The sequence below is a fragment of the Talpa occidentalis genome, unplaced genomic scaffold (assembly GCF_014898055.3).
Source record: "Talpa occidentalis isolate TD23 unplaced genomic scaffold, MPIMG_talOcc4v2.1 talOcc4.4, whole genome shotgun sequence".
NCBI lineage: Eukaryota > Metazoa > Chordata > Mammalia > Eulipotyphla > Talpidae > Talpa > Talpa occidentalis.
In genome coordinates, this window is record NW_023604295.1 from 133,503,578 (window position 1) to 133,523,258 (window position 19,681).

General features: G+C 32.3%; 1 protein-coding gene across 1 annotated transcript in view; it reads right to left on the reverse strand.

Moving 5' to 3' along the window:
- Nucleotides 1-10,374: 10,374 nt before the first annotated feature.
- Nucleotides 10,375-19,681, reverse strand: part of LOC119258257 (annexin A10-like) — a 10,425-nt gene continuing 1,118 nt past the window's right edge. Inside the window, exons 2-7 of the mRNA XM_037526696.1 lie at nucleotides 18,114-18,213; nucleotides 17,924-18,017; nucleotides 17,172-17,267; nucleotides 14,833-14,891; nucleotides 12,739-12,861; nucleotides 10,375-10,443 (exon numbers count right to left, since the gene is read on the reverse strand). Coding sequence (XP_037382593.1) covers nucleotides 10,375-10,443; nucleotides 12,739-12,861; nucleotides 14,833-14,891; nucleotides 17,172-17,267; nucleotides 17,924-18,017; nucleotides 18,114-18,213 — 541 coding nt within the window. The remainder of the gene's footprint in view (nucleotides 10,444-12,738; nucleotides 12,862-14,832; nucleotides 14,892-17,171; nucleotides 17,268-17,923; nucleotides 18,018-18,113; nucleotides 18,214-19,681) is intronic.

Here is a 19,681-nt window from a genome sequence, read left to right on the forward strand (position 1 = left end):
TCATATTTAATTGTACTGTACTGAACTCAGCTTTATTAATAACTTATTTGTTTGATATTTCTGAGAACTAAAAACTGAGGTTAACACTTTAAAACTGATTTATAGGGTTACCTGAATCAGCAATGTATTCCCATTGGATTTTCTGGATTTGTGTCTCATTTGCACTACCATGAACCTTCAAGTTTTGTTTTTGTAAGCTTACTGAAAAAAGGTTTATTTCACAATTTGTGTGTTCCAGAAAAGAAACAAAGTAAGTAAATATTAATTTTCCAAACTTCTACTCATTAAATTGTGTACACATACACATATGCACATGTACACACGTCTGCACACACACAGACCTAATATGTGTATTAACATAATCCCACTCATTCCCTAAGACTACATTCACTTTGGATGGTGTCCCATTTTCTAACTGCTTTTTCTATTAATGTATTTTGACTTTTTTCTTATTTTTTATATCATTAAATATGCTTACTAAAATTGTAATGTATAATTTTTTGTAGCGAATGATAATGCAAATATATTTAATAGACTTTAAATTAGAAGTTCATTTAATATTTAATAGACTTTAAATATTTCAAAATAAAATCTTAGGATAATAAAGGCTATTCTTCTGAACTCATGAGACATTTTTAGTATATATAGCTATTGAAATAAATTACAGTAATATATGTAAAATCACTAATTTTGTCCTTTTATATATGGTCATTAACATGAAAATTAGGTTTCTTATGATATCCTGATATTTAGGTTCTAATTATTAGCTGCATCATAACATATGGAAGTAATACTTCAAAGTCAAATATAAGCTGTAGGGATATATTGACATAAGATTTTGCCATCTATAACAATTTCCTTTTCTTAAATTATAAACTATTTTCCCTTTACTATAATTATTACATGATGACATGAACTATAGAGAGAAATGAAATGATATTATCCAAACTCAATGCAAATAGCTGGGAATAGCATATACAGGTAATATTCCACGTATGTTATACTTTTGGTAAATTACCCACTTTATTATAATAATGCAAGAATATAAAAATATAAAAATAATTAAAATAACATCTGATATGCCTTAGAACTTCTAAGAGATCAAATGATAAAGTCTAACCCATTGGAATCTTTATATTTCCATGGAAGGATCACAGAAAGTAGTCATTATTGAAATTTACTAATTCCACAATTATTGTGTGTGATATTTCACAATATTAAAGAATAAACTGAAAAAAATTTTCTGTAAAGCTATTAGTGTAAACACACCAAATTGACTATTTTTTAACTTGAAATTGGATGTTTTGGGGCCTCTCTGGTGGCGCAGGCGGTTGAGCGCAGTGCTGTGAAGCTGTCTGCAGCCTCTGCAGCGTGGGTTCAATCCCAGCTGGCCGTGGAGATACCCACATGGCATGGCAGACCTCTCCTGTCTCACCTGCTGCTCCCTTCAGCCGTGTATTTCAGTCAGTCTGCCTGTTCTGTTCCCCGCTCTGTCTCAGGTGAATCCTCTCACTCTCCCACACATCTGGCCTGTACCATGGTTCTTCTATAAAAACAAATAAATCTTTAAAAAAAAAAAGAAATTGGAAGTTTCACTCTTAATGCTCTGCATTTCTCCCAAAGTGTGAGGCAGGTGTGTCCTGTTTCAAGTTCTCATGGGTAATGTGTCACTTTCTCATTTGTTTCTTGACTATGATAACTGTGATGAAGTGGTTATCAGGGTGGGCACAACTCTGTCTAATACTGGGGCAGATAAAAATCTAGCAATCAAATGTGAGTTTTTCCTCAAGGACACTTAGTTTCTAAAATGCTACAGGATTTGGACACATACAAATGTGGGAGTTAAATATCCCAGGGAGTGAAAATACCAGAAGCAAAGGCTTGTCAGCTGGAGCAGAAGTCAGCTCTTTTTGGATTGTAGTATGTGCCAAAGAGAAAAAGTATGTAGGTTAGCCTATGGCCTTGTGTGGCAGATAAGGAATTTGGAAAGCAGTGTAAACCCTTTCTTACTTAAAAGTTTCTGAACAGAGATGGAAAAACAATGGAACAAAGAAGCAAAGGAAGGTTTGAAGCCAATGATGGAATCCAAGATAATTCTCTAACTTCAAGGCAAATGTTTGTTTTGTTTTCTTTTAGAGTATTTTTTTATTAGATTCTTAAAGCTCAGAGTAGGTAGAAGGATACCAACCATTTATAACAATGGGGAGTGAATTTGCTTGTATTATGATACATATTATTATAATTTATTAAAAATTCACTAAACATCTGCAAAATAAATTTTTCAAATGTGTCTTACCTTAAAATTTTTAGAGTGGATATTAAAAATTGACTCAGTATTTTCCTAATAAAATGATGATTTTTCTTTCTGTGAAGTTTTGGAAAAATAAACTCTTTATTTTAAACAGGCCCAAAGAAATTTTCTGAAACTGTGATGGAAAAGTTAGTGATAGTGTTGGCACATCTTTTTGGAAGAAAATATCTTCCTCCCTGTGTAGAAGACTATAAAAAGCAGCATTCTGATTCAGTGGTAAGGAAAAAAAAATAGTTGTATTTTTCTAATATCAATTTTTTTATTATCACTCACTGTAATTACTTCTTTGTCATTGCTTTGTCAACTCTTACATATAATGACATCTCGGATGAGGGAAGTATTGAGGTCTTATTTAAAATTGGAAAGCCTTATTTCTGATACAGAATTTTTTTTTTTGCATGCTACTAACAATTTATTATTACCTTGAAGAGGATTTCAAACAAAATTACATTGACAAGTGAAATTATGGCCACTCTAACAATTAATTTGAAACAAAAAGACATGAATGTTCAGTTTAACAACCCTTTGAAAATATTGTTCTGGGAATTCCACTCATTCCCAAGTGACAAGGAATAAATATCTATTGGAAAGGTAAACAGAGTGGGAATGGCATGTAATAGAGTATGTTAAAGGCACATTCCTAGACTCCCTCCCTGCGTGGCTACTTAGCACATAGATGTTCTTAAGAAAATTCATTTATTCTTTTTTAATTAAACTTCTTTATTTTCTTCCATAAAATTCATTTATTCTTTATCCCATTTACTATCTGTATATTGGAAATCAAAACATCTAATTCAAATGTTTGCTATATTGCTCCACATGAAAAATAATAGTGGTTGGCATGTGGGATATACTCAATAAATGTTAACTCTTATTTTCATAATTTTTATTTCTGGATGAAACCACTGGCTACTGAAAAAATAAAAATAATCAACTGGAATACGATTACAACTAAGACAATTTATTAAATGTTCAAATGTAAAACCACTGTAATAGTTATTAAAATTACAAAAAATGTAAAATAATCTCATCAAGAGTAGAAAATGGAAATGAAAATGATACTATAATTCACCTGTTAATCTGGCAAAGATTGGAATTAGCAGTTTTGTTGCTAGGACACTAAATAGCTACAAACTTTAAAATATCCTTTAATTTTAGTGTTTCTACCCTTAAATTTAAACTAATTATATTATCAAATATACAAATAAAAGTGATAAACATATATTAATTAGTTTCCTAAGACTACTATAGCAAATTACCACAAAATGGGAGATTTAGACAATAAAAAATTGCTGTCACACAGATCAGGAGGCCAAAAGTCCTGGTAGGCAACAAAAATTTGCCTCTGAATACTGAGGGGAAAATCTGTTCAAAACTCCATACTTCTGGTGGCTTGTGGGCCACCTTTGGTGTTCTTGGCTTGCAGATACAGGACCTGATCTTTGCCTCAATTTTCAAATGGTGTTTTTTGCCTGGGTCCAAATGTCCCCATTCTTAAGATTACCAGTCATGGTATGAACTTCTCTTAACCAATTATGTCAGGTTGCATTCTGATGTACTGGAGCTTAGGCTTTTAGCACATATTTTTTTGAGGGATGCATTTCAACTTATAACATTAATTGTCCATAATTGAAGATTGGATGCCACCTATATGTCCAGCAGTAAGGGAATAGTTAGATGAATTTAAGCTTATTTATCTGGTAATATGCAGCCACTAAAATTCATTTGTAAAAATATTAGTCTATGACATGGTCCAGATATAATGTTGATTATAAAATTAGACCATCTGTCTGAATACTACCACATAAACTGTACATAAAATTCTGGAAGGGAAACCTATGTACCAAAATCTTCACAACCTCTATGCCTGGATGAGAAGATCAGAGACTTTAGGTTTTATATTTACACTTTGCTATAATAAGAGAATTTATACTTAGAAATATATTTCCATTCAGACTTTTAAAAATATTTTGTTCTGTGTCTCTCAGACTTTGGTGATTCCTGCTTCTGTTTTGAATTGTTACATTCATCTGTTTCATTCCTAGATGATTCTAGAGAATCTTCCCAAGAAATATACTAGGATGATAGAAACATACAACAAAAGAATTCAAAATAATTTTGTTTCCTATCTCCTAATGATTTCTAAGTTGGCTGACTTGAGAAAAGAATGCCAACTACCTCTCTCAGAAATTGGTAAGATTGTGAATGTACATAAATAGAATGTGAAGTCTATTAAGGAAAATAAATATAAATGTTTTGAGATAAAACTAAACTTTAGGAAATAATTACAAAACTATTATAAAAGAATATATAGGAAACTCACTTAATCCATGAGACCTATGGTATAGAAATTTTATACTGGAAGCATCCTATGTTATTTGGAATTATATGTCACCATTGATTTGATTTTGTATGAAATGCTCAAAATATTTCCATATTTTCTAGTGTTATTATGAACTATCAACATTTATTTTAGAATTTTTTTTTTCCTTTTGATTCCATTTGTCATTTAGTAGATATGGCACTCTAGTTAAATTTTCAAATATGAATAAATTAGGAAATACAAGAAATGGAATATTAGCATATTTATTAAGGGTGATCAGTATGTTTTACTTTCTTGAATATAATCTATGACAACAAAGAAGTTACTGACAACAAAGAAGTTAAGGCATGCTCCATGTCTTTGAAGAAAGGACAAAATGAAAAAGAAAGTAACAAAAGTAAGGGAATATTCAGTAATCTATGCCAGATAAAGTAAAAACATTTGAAGTGGAAAATACACTCATTGCCCCAAGAAGGAAAGAGAGGAAGAAGAACTGAGGTTCATGGAAAGGTGACAGAATTCTGTTTTCCCTTACTTCCATAAGAAGCAAGAAGAAAACATGGAGCAGTAATAGTGGTTTCTGCATATTTCTTGGGGGGGATTATTGTATGCTAATATAGAAGGCTTATGAAGGATAAGGAGTAAATGCTCAATTTATTCAATCATGAAATTAGAAACTATTTAGCAATGGTTCAACTTCATGGAAAAGAAAAAGTTCCCAAGCAATTGCCTGCATTTGTAACTTGAAAGAATGAGTATAATTATCATTTGTCTCTATCTTTCTTTGTATGATTTCTATGATAGGGAGGATAATTGTTCACCCAAAGATGGAATAAAGGTATAAGCAAATATATTTGTTTTAAATATTTTATATTTATGGGGATGCAGTTTTCAAATAATTTCTATTTATTTATTTATTTATTATTAGTATTTATTTATATAAGCACTGGGTACAGTCAGAAGCATGGGAGGGTGAGAGAATTCACCAGAGCCAGAGCAGGGAACAGAACAGGCAGACTGACAAAGTACACTGCTGAGGGGAGCAGCAAGCGTGGCAGGAGAGGTCTGCGTGCCATGTGGGACCCTCGCCAGTGGCTGGGGAACAAACCAGCGCTGCAAAGGCTGTAGGCAGCTTCGCAGCCCAGCGCTCAACCGCTGCACCACCAGGGGAGGCCCCTCAAATAATTTCTAATTTGATTTTCCAATGTATTTTTATTAGAATTTTCAGGTGAAGGATGTGAAGAGTCTGAACTGGTCTCTCATTTAATGCCTGGGACTGAAAGCAGAACTGCTGTTTCCCCTTTTGCATGTTTGTCCAACATAACTGACCAAGATTTATTTGATATTAATATAATAAGTGATGTAAGTGAATTTTGATATGAACCTTTTCTTTTGTCCTGTTTATTTACTTAAGAGAAATCATTTTCACATGATTATATTTGTCTCAGTGAAACAAAACCATGTTACTCTTAATCCATAATAGTATTAATTTCCACTGAAGTAGGAAAACAAATCTTTAAAAATATGTGAATAGTTTATAATAGACAAATTGAATTAGATAAAGAAAATAATGCTAGTTTCTCAATTAGCCTTCGTGAATGAATCATGTCTTTCTCTATGAATCATTGTATTGTAAGCCTTTGCAACTCAAAATGTGAACCATATATCAGCAACTCAATATCATCTGCTGGATATGCTTCATCTTGGGAGTCATCTCAAAATAATTTAGTTTAGAGTGCACAGTAATGTATCATAAGCTGTGCTATAAACCATTTGAGGACAGTTTGTATTTTTCCCCCTTTCTGCCCATCTAATGGTGGTGTATGGTAGAGTGAAAGGAGACAATCACATGATTAAGGATAGAATTAGACTTTTAGTGGTGAGGTTAATGTAGTATATACAGATGTTGATTTATAGTGATGCATATGTGTAGCTCATATAATGTCATAATACATTATACTTAGAGAAAAAGAAAACAAAGATGCTCAATAAATATATATTGAACACTTTAATTTCTAAAACTAGTATATGAATCACTTCATTTACTGCCTCATGCTTGGCAGTAGTGACACTAACCCCTCACAGTTTATCTATGATATGTTGATGGGAAATAAATTCTAATGATTGTGATTATGTTATTGCCAAAATCAGATCATTGTATTCCTAAAGGCAGTTTAATAGAAAAAAAGATGTTTATGGAAATGGAAAGAGCAAGCACTATTACATTATGTATAGCTGTTGACATATGTCTGTAAACTCAAAAATAGTTTTTCAGAAAAAAATGGTTTTACAAAATTATAGTTTGAGGGTTATAAAAGTGACAATTCAGACAGTTGAGTTAATTAGAAATATTTCTGTGATTTCAAAAATAGTTTAAATGTGTTTGGTTTGATTTTTTTTAACTGATTTTTTTGGTGATTTATATTAAAGACAGAACTTTTTTTAGATTTATTTATGCATATAAGAACTGGGGTATAGGCCAGAGGTCCAGGGGGTGAAAGGGTTCGCCAGAGACAGAGTGGCAACAGAACAGGCAGATTGACTGAAATACACTGCTGAGGGGAGCAGTGGGTGAGAGGTCAGCTGCATCATGTGGGTCAGCTCCCTGGCCGGGAATCCACTGGTGCTGCAGTGCCTGTGGATAGCTTCACAGTGCTGAGACTTAACCCTTTGCACCACCAGGGAGGCCCAAAGACAGAAGAACTTAAATGTATTTTTTGAATATTTGACTATACTTCCCTAACATACTGGGTTATTTTTTTTGAGTAGCTAGATGTAGATGTACTACGGCATTATAATCAAATTTTACAATAGATTAGGGTGTATATCAATAGAAAAATGTTAACGATCTAAAATCTCTGCGTATCCTCAGGTTATGTTACGAACAATTAATGTGAATGTAAGAAACATTCCTTTGTTTCGCTTGAATAAATATGATAGTACTGGAAGAAAATATCCATTGAACGCATACTTATTGAACTTCTACAGATGTGGTTCCCTCTTTGAACTGACTGAGGGTAATTGGTATGGATTTTTCTGTTTTGATATATATTTTAATATATGTGTGTTTGTACAATGAATGTTTGTTATGATGTGGCATTATGATTTGTGAGAGTAATATTAAGAAGCAATAGTTTAAGATGAGTTACTAGGATATAATTTATTTGGAACTATTTTATATGCTTTTTAATTATTACTGAGATGTTCACATAACATGAAATTAACCATTTTAATGTAAACAATTCAGTGACATTTGCTGTACTCATAGTGTGCAGCCATCACCTCTAGCTACTAAATATTTTCATTAACCTAAAGGGAAAGTCTATACCCATTAAACAGTAACTCCTATTCCTTTCTTCTCCCATTCTCTAGCAAGTGCCAATCTGTTCTCTGTTTCTTTTTTTTTTTTTTTCTTCTTTATTTTTGCATTGAATAACTGGGGTAATAATAACGTGCAATAATGTGCTGCTATAAAAGAACATTAAAGTCAAATTTTTTAGTCAAATGATTAGCCTTCTTACTAGTTTAGGACTAAATTGACAATTGTAAAATAGTGGCGTGAACACTCCTTTGTAATCTTCATATCTTGTTTATTTTGTCTCTGGTAAGGTCAGAAATACAGTGGTAATTAATTATTTTCTTAAATGTTATTTTGTTTCCCTCCCCCACCCCACACAGCTTACATATGGGAGACGCCTTCAATTCAGTCAAAGACTTTACAATTGTTCTTCAGTCCATCAGGTGTAGTAATTATTTCTTGTATTTGAAGCAACAGCACCTCATGCATAAATAGCAACGTTAATTTAGGCATTTATTCTTTTACAGGGTTTCCCTAGAAAAATTAGGTACAAAAGAAGACAACAATGTTGTGCTGGCATTTCAACAACTAATTGAAAAATTCAGGAAACAACCTTGGTGAAAAAAAAAAAATATTGACAAAGTTAAACAGTCCCGTGGTATTGAGCTCCTCAAAAACTGAGCTGGTCAAGAAATGCACCTCCCTTTTTGTGGGCCTCAACTATTATGTGTTTTTGCCTTGCCTATTTTTTGTTTTGACTATTTTGTGCCTTTCAGTGTGTAGAAAAAGGGAAAAGTTGATAAGGAACTTCTAAGGACATAGTTATATTGTTCTTTCTATTGTATTAGTTCTATTATTAGGCCCTCTTTTTCCTATAGCAACAGACCTCTCCACTTATTGCAGTAGCCTCTCCTGATCTAAGTTAAGATTTATTTTTGAATTGATTTTCATGCTGTGCCAAAGAAATAAAATGTATTAATTTGCTGAAGCATATATTTCACTATTTATTGAACAACTTATAGATGTATGTCCTCGTGTGGAAAGTTTTATTTAAATATCTAAATTCTCAACAAGAATAGTAACATTTTAATTGTAAGAATTTTAGCTGGTATAATAACTTTTGTAAATGTCTCAAACAATTGCAAGTTTTGGTTTGGTGAATTTTTTAAAGATAGAAATTAAACCTAATTTAATATAATATTCCATTGCACATTGATAAGGATCATAGCAATTGGTTGGATTCTTGAAAGTAATTTGAAAAATTTAATTATTCTTGAATATTTCATGTTGGGGCTAATCACAATAAAAGCAATAAAAATCTTGTATCATTCATTCAGTTCTGATTACCTTTTCATTTCTCCTGAGACCGTTAGAAGCAGATAAAAGTTCTGAATTGCAGATTATTGAAAATTATTTCCTGTGGTATAAAGAACTTCTATCAACTTCACTAGTTCCTCTAGATTTTTTGCATATGTGTTTTCATTTTCCTTGCCTGCCTTTACTAACCACTGCCTTCCTATGATCTCAGTTTTTGTGTTTCCACTTGTTTGTATTGGGAGCCTTCTGTTGTGAACTCAATGGACACTTTCTCTGCTTTAATTCTTGGTTAAATTTGGGCATCAATGTGGATTTGCTCCCAAATCAGACCTCAGTGAGTAATTTTCCTTTGCAGTACTTAATTAATTGAATCTTGAGACACATATAGGACCAAGCTTTACTGATGACACAAAGCATGTAATAACTTCCAAAAGACTTGATGTTGATGATAAGGAGTGAAGATATTAACAATGAGAAATTACTTTTCTCTCATTGCATGGGCAGGTGGTTAGTTAGGCACTGACACGCACACACAAACTAGCTAGAGATAAATTGCCTTTAATAGTGCAGTTGTTGAATGTGTGTATGGACACACACACACACATACACACACACCCACCCTATTTTTCTATACAAGTCACCTATATATCAAAGTCTGACAGGCATATATCTGACTGGATTTTGCTGTTTTGCATCTTTATTTCAGAGACAGCTTTAGATATCCACTTTAGTTTTATTGCATTTGTACAATTTAAAATACCTCTAGGAGGGATGGACTCAAGGTGTGCTTTCCTTGGTCTTTCAAAGCATGCTAAGAATACCTGTAGCTGTAAGCAGATTCTTTTAGAGGAAATCAGTGGTTCACATTTAAATAAAATACATTCCAAAAACATTTTTTGTTATTCTCTTATATACAATTTAATGAATTTCTGATTAAATAATAAATGAAAATCCAGTCATACATTTATTTATAGATTTTTTTCTTTGGCTTAGAATAATTTTAAAGATAAGAGAAAAATCATGATTCTATAGTTTTGCTCCAATGCAACTAAGAATGCAAATTTATCACAAAATCTATATTTTGACATGTCTATAAAGCACAGTCCCCTAACTCTTTGTTTTAGTTTAGTAGTCATCAGCATCCCCAGCACAGATGGCAAGCAGAGCTTTCTCATAATGTCCTGAAGCAAAATTCTGAAAAGAAAAAATACAATGTATTTGAAATAAAATGTCATAGTGTTTCTAAAAAAAGAAACAATTTCATCTGAACTACAGTTTGAAAGACCTATGTGTCATTAGCTTTTCCAAAATTATTTACTTTTTTCATCTAAAGATTTAATATGTCCTGAGAACTGTTCCCACTGGTATTTATTGAAAAATAATACTATGGTTATAGTCAATAGAATGGGTTTTATATAAAGCTGATTGGATCCTACTGTATATTTATAAGAATAATCTGCAGTAGAATTAAATTTTCTCCTCAACTTTAGAAAGAGGTGTCCTTATAACATTGCTGTAAATCAGCATATTACCTAGATGCAAGTTGACATTTGCCTCAAAAGATTTGTTTTTATAGTCAATGTAGCAATTCTACTTCAAGAAATATATTCTAATAATGATCAATTATTGATAAGCACACAGATTTATGCTAAAAAATGTATATCATAATATATGTAATAGTGAAAAGGTAAAGTATAATATCTAAATAGGTGGGGCAGTTTATGCACTTTTTATAATTTATACAACCATGATTTAATAAAAATATTCCTTTAAGTAGTAAACATATTAATTTTTAGATATATTTTAATGGACAGAAAGCAACTATAACAAATTTTATTACTGGTTATCTGTGCTAGAGAATTAGAGCAATTTTCTTTAATTTTCATGGTCTTCCATGGTTAAAAAGTTTTTCAAAATAAATATAGTAATAAATGGAATTATAAAATGTATTTGTTAACAATGAACTATCATATTAATGTTCTGTTACACAAAGTTATATAATTATAATTCACTGCTTTAATTCACATAGTAGTGTTCATTAATTATATGTAAATACTAGTGGCTGTGATTGAGGGCAGTATATCTATTAGACTACTCATTTAGAAAACAAGTTATGATACGCATTTTCCAATGAGCGGTGTTTATCATCACTAAAAATTTACAGCTTTGAAGACAGATATAAGGAGAGATTTATCAAATCTGAATGGGTAATATTCTTTCAATTCTTTCATGTGAAGCTACTTTGAGTATGCAGGAGTCTGTCAGATCTTCTGGTCTTTGTGTCCTCTTGATCCTTGGGTTGTTGAATTGCTTCTGGATCCCTCTTTCAATAAACTAGAAAGCATTCTTTCAGTAGTAACATCACATCATAACACTATATAAATTTGAGGTGTGTCAACATGTGTATATAATATATTAAGTTTACCACACTTTTATAAAATTGAAAATTTCAATGGAAAACAATGTGAACAAGTAATAGCACTTAGCTGTATGCAAAATACAAAGTAAGATGTACTCTCAGGTCTTTGTGTTTGATTTCATGCTCTGCTGTTGCCATCATGAAATTCTTTACAATTTTTTGAAAAAGGGTTCAGTATTTTAATTTTCCTCTGGGTCTTTAAAATTATATCAATGAACTTTTATAGTCTGATATTTCTTTACTCGGTTTTATCAAAAATCCAGAGTAAAGTTTAAAAGTATTAGAATGAAAAAAATTGTTTTTTTTTTTTACTTCTGAATAATTGCGTCTTTGCCTTTCAAGTGCTAAAGGGAGAGGAATAGGTAGAATTTTATATCATTCTCCGTATTAAACTCTCCAATTTATCTCTTTTGTGATTTGACTAGCTGGCCCACCTTGTCTGATGCTAAGAAAGGGCTGCTGAACTGATTTGAGAAATCTCTTCCCAATAGTACCCATAAAATGCATCTCTCCTTACTCTGATGATAATTCAGAATTTAACTCATGAGGCACAATTCTACAGCCAGGGGATGAATATTTTCTATAATTACCTCAAAAATTTTTACTTAAAGCGTGTCAAAGAAGAATGAGTTCTATCATTGATGAAGGGATTTCCTCCATTGGAACTTGCTGATGCACTAAAGGCTGACTGTTGTACTAACTTAAAAGATATCTGTTAGGATTTTGTGTCTTCAGAAATTCAGAGTACATAAACTAATGGAATTTTATGTATTTTATAACTAAACCTCAAGCTAGGCAACTCAATGTAAATGTTTTCAGAAACTGAGTTAAATCGAGGGAGTCTTTTGACAAATTTAAATTCTATTTTAAGGTTTATACTTCTTTTGTTAAATTTATTCCTATGTCTTTTATTTATTCTGATGCTATTATAAATTGAATTATTAATTTAAAAAGATATATGTTAGATAATAAAAATTTTAAGAGTCTGATATGAAATTATTTAAAGTTTTTGTTTCAGAATCAAAAAGGATAAAATGTGGGTCAAAATAAATCACTTATAGGAGACTTACCTTGATATCATGAAATAGGGATTTTCCATATCTCTCTTTGTATCGCTTTCTTATATTCATCAGATCTATTTCACTTCTGGCAATCAGTATCCTGATTACTGTTTTATTATGAAAACCAAAGTCCTGAAAATTACAAAATACAGGAAAAATGAGAAAACCACATATACTTTAAAGTGAGTCTGCCTAAAATAGACGTATTCTGTAACAATTTGCTCCTGTATCCCTCAAACACCAGCATCCCAGAATGCCCAAATTGGATTCTGAGAGTCACTTCTGTACCTACTTTCTTTACTAGGTACACAATGAAGCATTCTCTTTACTGTATCACTTAAATGCCTATATTCAGTCTCATAGACTTGATGTTGACCTTAAACTTGCAGCAATTCTGCCACCTTTTCTAGCCTTGTCAACTTTCACACCATCTCCTTTGCACTGTGTTATAAAGTGGAAATCTGATCATATCCTCTTGCCAGGTGGAGTCTTCCTCAGAGGGTGGGGAGTGGTAATTCCAATCTTTGTTAGATGAACATTGAAATCACTGAGTAAAACGGTGATTGCATTTTTGTTTTATATTTTTATTCTTCAAAAACTGTAAAAATAAGCCTTCCCCATACATGAAATATTCTTGGATTTCAAGCTCAAATATGAAATTTACAAAAATCAATTGCTGTGTACAAGCTTCAGAAGGAATATGCTTTACAATTTCAAATTATCTTTTCACATGGGGTATTGGTGACATCTGGTGGCCAGTAAGCATAAACCTAATCTTTGTTAATCAGTGTTTTACATATAGACTTATTAACTTTTCATAATTTGAAGGGATTAAAATGAATGTCTAAGTTTCCATATTTAAGTTATATATGCTTTTCCTGGACTATATTGGAGATCAAAATGGTATTTTCTATGATTTGGGGAGGTAAAACAGCTTTTGGCCAATCTTTCCATTTGAGGTCCTCATATATAAAAAATTGGACTGATTATATTATCCTCCCCTTTACCTTCTAACCATTTGTGAGTCTCATATATCTTCCTTTTTGCATTGCCATATACGCATAGTCAACAAGGTGTAGCTTTGAATAATTATATATATTTTAAACAAAATTGACTTTTTCTACTTGGAAATAGGATAAAGATTAACAGAAGACTGTGAGCATGATATTTTGTCTGTGTTCTGACAATGTTTAAGTTCTTATACATAAATAAAAAAATACTCTTTATGAAAGATACATAATACATTTTAGACAACTAGCATGTTATCTCAGTATGCTGGTTTCTCTGAAGAAGCTGGTCTGTAAAAACTACTTTAAGGATAAAACATTATTAAAATTAGTGAGCTATTGAAATTTCTATAATATTTTCTTTGGTTTTTTAAGGTTATGACACATGTAAAAGGTTATAACATATATCATCATTATCAGATCTTTCCATTTTTAATTATATTTCATGCACATTGTAGATAAGGTGTACATTGTTCATGCATTTAAGTATTTGTTTCTTTAAAATAAATGTACCAAAGGATGTGTGATTGACTATCCCACTGAACTATGAAAAATATTCTCATCTAATAACAAAAATAACTTTAGAGTTTATTGTTTTCTAGCTATCTCTTTTAAAGTATTTTTTAAAATAACACTTTTTGTTTAAAAATAGCCATTGCTATTATTTTGTGTTTTTAAACTTCAGGAATGTAGCAATTTCAGGCTGAGAGCTTGTTGTTTTGACATTCTTTGCTTGACACCATATGTTATATATCTGCCTAATAAGTGTGAGATAGACAGGAGTCTGACAATATACAAAAACATTTGGATTTACCAAAGTTTCTTCAGATGTTAACAGATTCTAAAGCAGATATAAGTCCCAAGGAATCATACTTCAATTTGATTAAAAAAAACAGTGTTGTCTTTATTTTATAGCTCTAATTTTTAGTGTATAACACATTTTTCTTTGAAAACTTCATATTTCTTTGAAATGACTATGTTTGCATATAAGTTCGAATATAGAAATCAATATTTAAATAATGGAAGCAAAATTAGTCCTTTAAGAAATTAGATTTGATTTCTGGAGACATTTAATAAATATGTGAGTCATACTTACATGTATTGCACTATGTAGTCTATAAGCAAAGAAACCTGGTTTATCTCGAACACAGAGAACTAGGAAAAAAATCAGAATAAAGAAAGTTGAAAGTAACAATATATCATTCAGAATTTGGAGAAGAATGAGAAATTTTTTTTTTTCGGTTTCAATTCTGGAAGAGTGATTCTTTGTGAGTTCTATATGGAGTGCTTCATTGTAGATTACATTAAAACCTCAACAATTAGGATAATTGGTAAAACCATAGCCTATAGAAAAAACATAAAGCTACAATATAATGATTCATTCATATATGCGTTCAGTCTATTGCTACCAGTTGGAATACTCTTAGCAGCTACTGAAGAAAAATGTGTCCTCTTTATCTGAACATTAAATAGAGGTTCAAAGAGATCCAGCTTACGATCATCAGTAAAGATTTTGTTAATACAGGATCCAATGTAACATATTCCTGTACAATTTTTTAATCTTTCCAAATGCTATTTTAAGTCCCGTGTAGACTTGTGACTAGAATTGAGGTCTCTTAAGGAGAAACTGTGTAGACCACAACTGTTTTGGAGCATCTTAGAAGTCTAATTAAAACTATGACATAGAATAGCCTAGAGTCTAGTAAACCACTGTCTTTGGTGAAAGTCAGTTGATGATTCTAGACATTCAACCGTGATTATATGAATAAGTAAATAACAAATGAATAATAAATGCAAAATTATAATTTCAAGTCAAAACAAAATCATCATAATAGCATTTTCTCTATAGTTCACATGATTATTTCAGATTGTGAGACTATGCCTTCACTTTAAATCTTTATTATAATATTCTGAACTTCACAAGCACTTATCAGTTCCTCCAGGAAGCAGTAGAAAGTCCCTTAAAAACAGGGGCTTTGTTGTTGGTTTTACTGTTCCATCTGTAGCACCTAAATCAATGACCAGAATAGGATATGTCAATACATGTTTGTTCATTGAGTGAATGAACCAGAAAAAATATTTCCTGATAATATTTTTTGGTAATTTTTATTTCATTATTTTTAAAGGATTATATTCTTTTTTTCCTCCTGGTATTTCTGACGTCCATTATTTTCTTCTGTCATGTACATTGCTTTGTTTGTAAGAGCAGTGTATAGTGAAAAGAGAGCTATCTCGAGGTTCACATAATATGGAGCCTAGTGTAAACTTGTTACTAAATAACTGATAGACTTTGGAATCTTGTGTGTAAAACAAAGGGTTTTGATTAACATGATTATTAAACTATATTGAGAATTTGCCAAAATACAGGTAGCTTTTTTCTCAGAAAAATATACAGATATTCAATTATATTAGTATTTTAGGGATTTCACGGAACCCTATATCAAAAATCTTTTATGAGATAAACTGTAATGGTAGATATGTCTATACCATTTGAGGAGTGGAAAATCATAATATTCCTTTGTCCAACAAGTATTTTTCTTTTTTAAAAAGATTTATTTATTTATTTATACAAGTGCTGGGTACAGTCAGAAGTGCAGGAGGGTGAGAGAATTCACCAAAGCCAGAGCGGGGAACAGAACAGGCAGACTGACGAAATACAGTGCTGAGGGGAGCAGCAGGTGCAGCAGGAGAGGTCTGTCCTGCCATGTGGGACTTTTGCTGGCAGCCGGGAATCGAACCAGTGCTGCAGAGGCTGTGGGCAGCTTCACAGCGCGGCGCTCAAGCGCTGCGCCACCAGGGGAGGCCCAGTCCAACAAGTTTTTAAATGATTGCTTGACATGTTTCTACTAGGGGAATATTCCACAATGACTCTTCATTTGTAGTCCCTGAAATACTTGTTTAATGATACCTTTCCCTAATTTGGAAGAAGCAGGACATGTGCTTCTCTCACAATAGCCTGCAGAGACACTGTTAAACACAGTTTGGTAATTCTCTTTTATGTTAACATTTACCTTTGAAGACAAATTTATTAGTGGTGATGACAAAAGTACTTCTCCTCCTGGAGGAAAGGAAGCCACATTATAGCACTTATTGCTCTTGAACAAGGGAATGGAAGCCATAGATATAAAATGAATTTAATAGGATGAGATCCCAATTACCTGAGAAAAAATATCAGAGAAGTCGATATATCCTAGTATAAATGCTGAATCAACCATGGGGACAGCGTATTAATTCATTAAAGTTTCAAGTTACCAATTTGGTGAATTGTTTCTGTAGTTGATGTACTTTCCTCTAGAATTAGCATTGCTTCTAAATAATTAAATTCAGGGTAAAGTGACTCGATCAAGAACTTATTCATCTTTAATTCAATTAGAGTCAGTCAACATTTACTGCAGAATAAAAGGTGTGCTATACAACAAGTAAATTATTACTTACCAATTGCAACTAGAAGCTCTTGAAAGTATCCATCATAACATTCATTTATGGCATCTACAATGTCTTGACCAGAAATACTTTGAAATTCCTGGAAAACTTTGGCAAAGTGACATAAGTGAATGAAGATTTTGTAAATATTTTAAAGTGAAAAGACAAGTATTGTTTAGATTACATAGTGAAGGTAAGTAAAGCTTAAGAGTGGAGGTTGGGTTGTGGCAGGCCATCCTCTTAAAACTTTAACAAACTGTTGTGCATTTTATATATGTGAATCAAACAAAAAAATTTCATTTTTTAAATATAAATGTATAACAGTTTAGGAAAGTCAGATAAAATGGAAACTAACATGAAACCAAAGAGCAGCATGGCATAAACTGTGATGGCTATAATAGTGACCTTGGCTATAACAGTAGGGTGAAACTATATTCCTTCACGACAACATGTAATAGACTTCATTGACAATAGCTAAGATACTTAAATTCTCCATCAATAACAAGGACAGCTTTTTTAAAAAGGTCCATTTAAAGGTTATATAATTCAGTTACTGAAAAAAATAAAGCTGTAAAGAAACTTTGTTTCTGAGTAATGCCATTAGTTGAGGTATGTCTGTATAAATATAATTCAAAGTAAGTACCTTTATGATAATTGACTTTCTTCTATTTCTAGGCAACATTTCTCCCCTTCCCACCCCACCTCCCAGGTAAATTCTTGCTTTTTATTATGTTATCATCTCAGAAGACCCAATGAGTAATTACCCAGCCACAGCTGTTGGTAGCTCTTGTTACATAGGATCATCTGCAGCATGGTCTTGTGTTCCCCTGTCTTTTGCTGACAGGCTTCCCATAGGACCTGAAACATCACACAGGCAGGAAGTTGCATCAAAACCACCCCAGACAAGCTTCACAAAGGTAATTCAGAGTTAATGAGAAAGCTGGTTCTAGTTACCATTGCATCCTGAGCCGCCATAGCAGGATCTGTGTATCCTTCCTCTCGGGTTCCCTGGAAAACAGACACAGGTCCCCTTTTAATGTTTCCAACTAATGACCTGTTTAGGATTATTGGGTCAAAAATCTCCAAATCACTCACATCCTTTTACCCTACTATAACTTATCATCTGTTACCGTATAACATTCTAAATAATTTCCTATTTATTAGATTTATCTTTAATTGTCCATTACTCTCTACCTTCCCCAAATGTAAGCTGCTTTATTTATTTATTTATGCATACAAGAACTGGGGTACAGGCCAGAGGTGCGGGGGCGGGGTGTGAGAGGATTCATCAGAGACAGAGTGGGACACAGAACAGGCAGACTGAAATACACTGCTGAGGGGAGCAGCAGGAGAGGCTGGAGAGGTCTGCTGTGCCATGTGGGTAGCTCCCTGGTAGGCCGGGTATCGAACTCGTGCTGCAAAGGCTGTGGATAGCTTCACAGTGCTGTGCTTAACCCCTTGCGCCACCAGGGAGGCCCCACCAAATGTAAGCTTCTTAAAGACTGGTTCTTTTGTTCATTCACAGCTCCCTCTTGTCTAGAATCATGTGTGACACAATGTCGACATCCAGTATATACTCACTGAATCTATAAATGAATGCAGGAAAGTTAAAGAAATAACTTCAAGATAGCAAAAATTCAAAGATCAGTTGATAAATATGAGAATTTTTTTTGATCATTGAAATTTACTTAGTGATCTCAATCAAATTATGTAGGTAAGTAAACAACTATCTTTTCAAGATTTGTGAGAAATATTTAAAAATTTCCTGAAGTTCTGCATATCTGAAATCTTTTTTTTTAAGTTAAGGTTTGGGGACATTTAACTTAAAATAGTGCCAATCTGTTTATTTTCCTTTACAGTAATTGCCCAAAGTACTTAATGCAGTCTAGTGAATTAAAAAAAAAAAGTAAGTAATTTGTGATTTAGCTTTTCAACCAATGCAGACTCAAACTAACTTTGTCATATAAAGAGTCTAAAATCACAGCATGGTATGAGTAATTGATATAGATGAGTGTGGGCTGGGACAAGAGCGTGGGTTGGGCAAAATAAAGATGTGAAAGGAAGAAATTAAGAAATTAAATTTTAGTTAATAGTTAGAGCAGATATGTTGACTATAGATGATTACTGAAAACTGATGGCAATTACATCCCAGCAGTCTGACTTTACAAGTTGAGAAACTGTCATGTGGAGAATCCTGAAAGGAAGATAATGAATGAGCATCCTTTTGAGTAGGATTCATTCTTTCTCTTTGTGAAAACATTTATCATTTCCAGTGTGATTTGCACATATTGATTAATTAATCTCTAAGTGACTAATTTTTCATTAGTTGACAGATAATTAGAGCTCCTATAAATCTAGTTTAATAAAGCATTCAGGAAGTGTTGTGAGCCATTTCAATGATTGGCATTAGTTTTCAAGAAGAACATGTTCTGGCTGAGTTGTTTCCTTATTGGATAGACCTTTGAAAAATACATTGTAGATTAAGTAAAAGAGCATCTCTTCTGGAAAATATGACAATGATT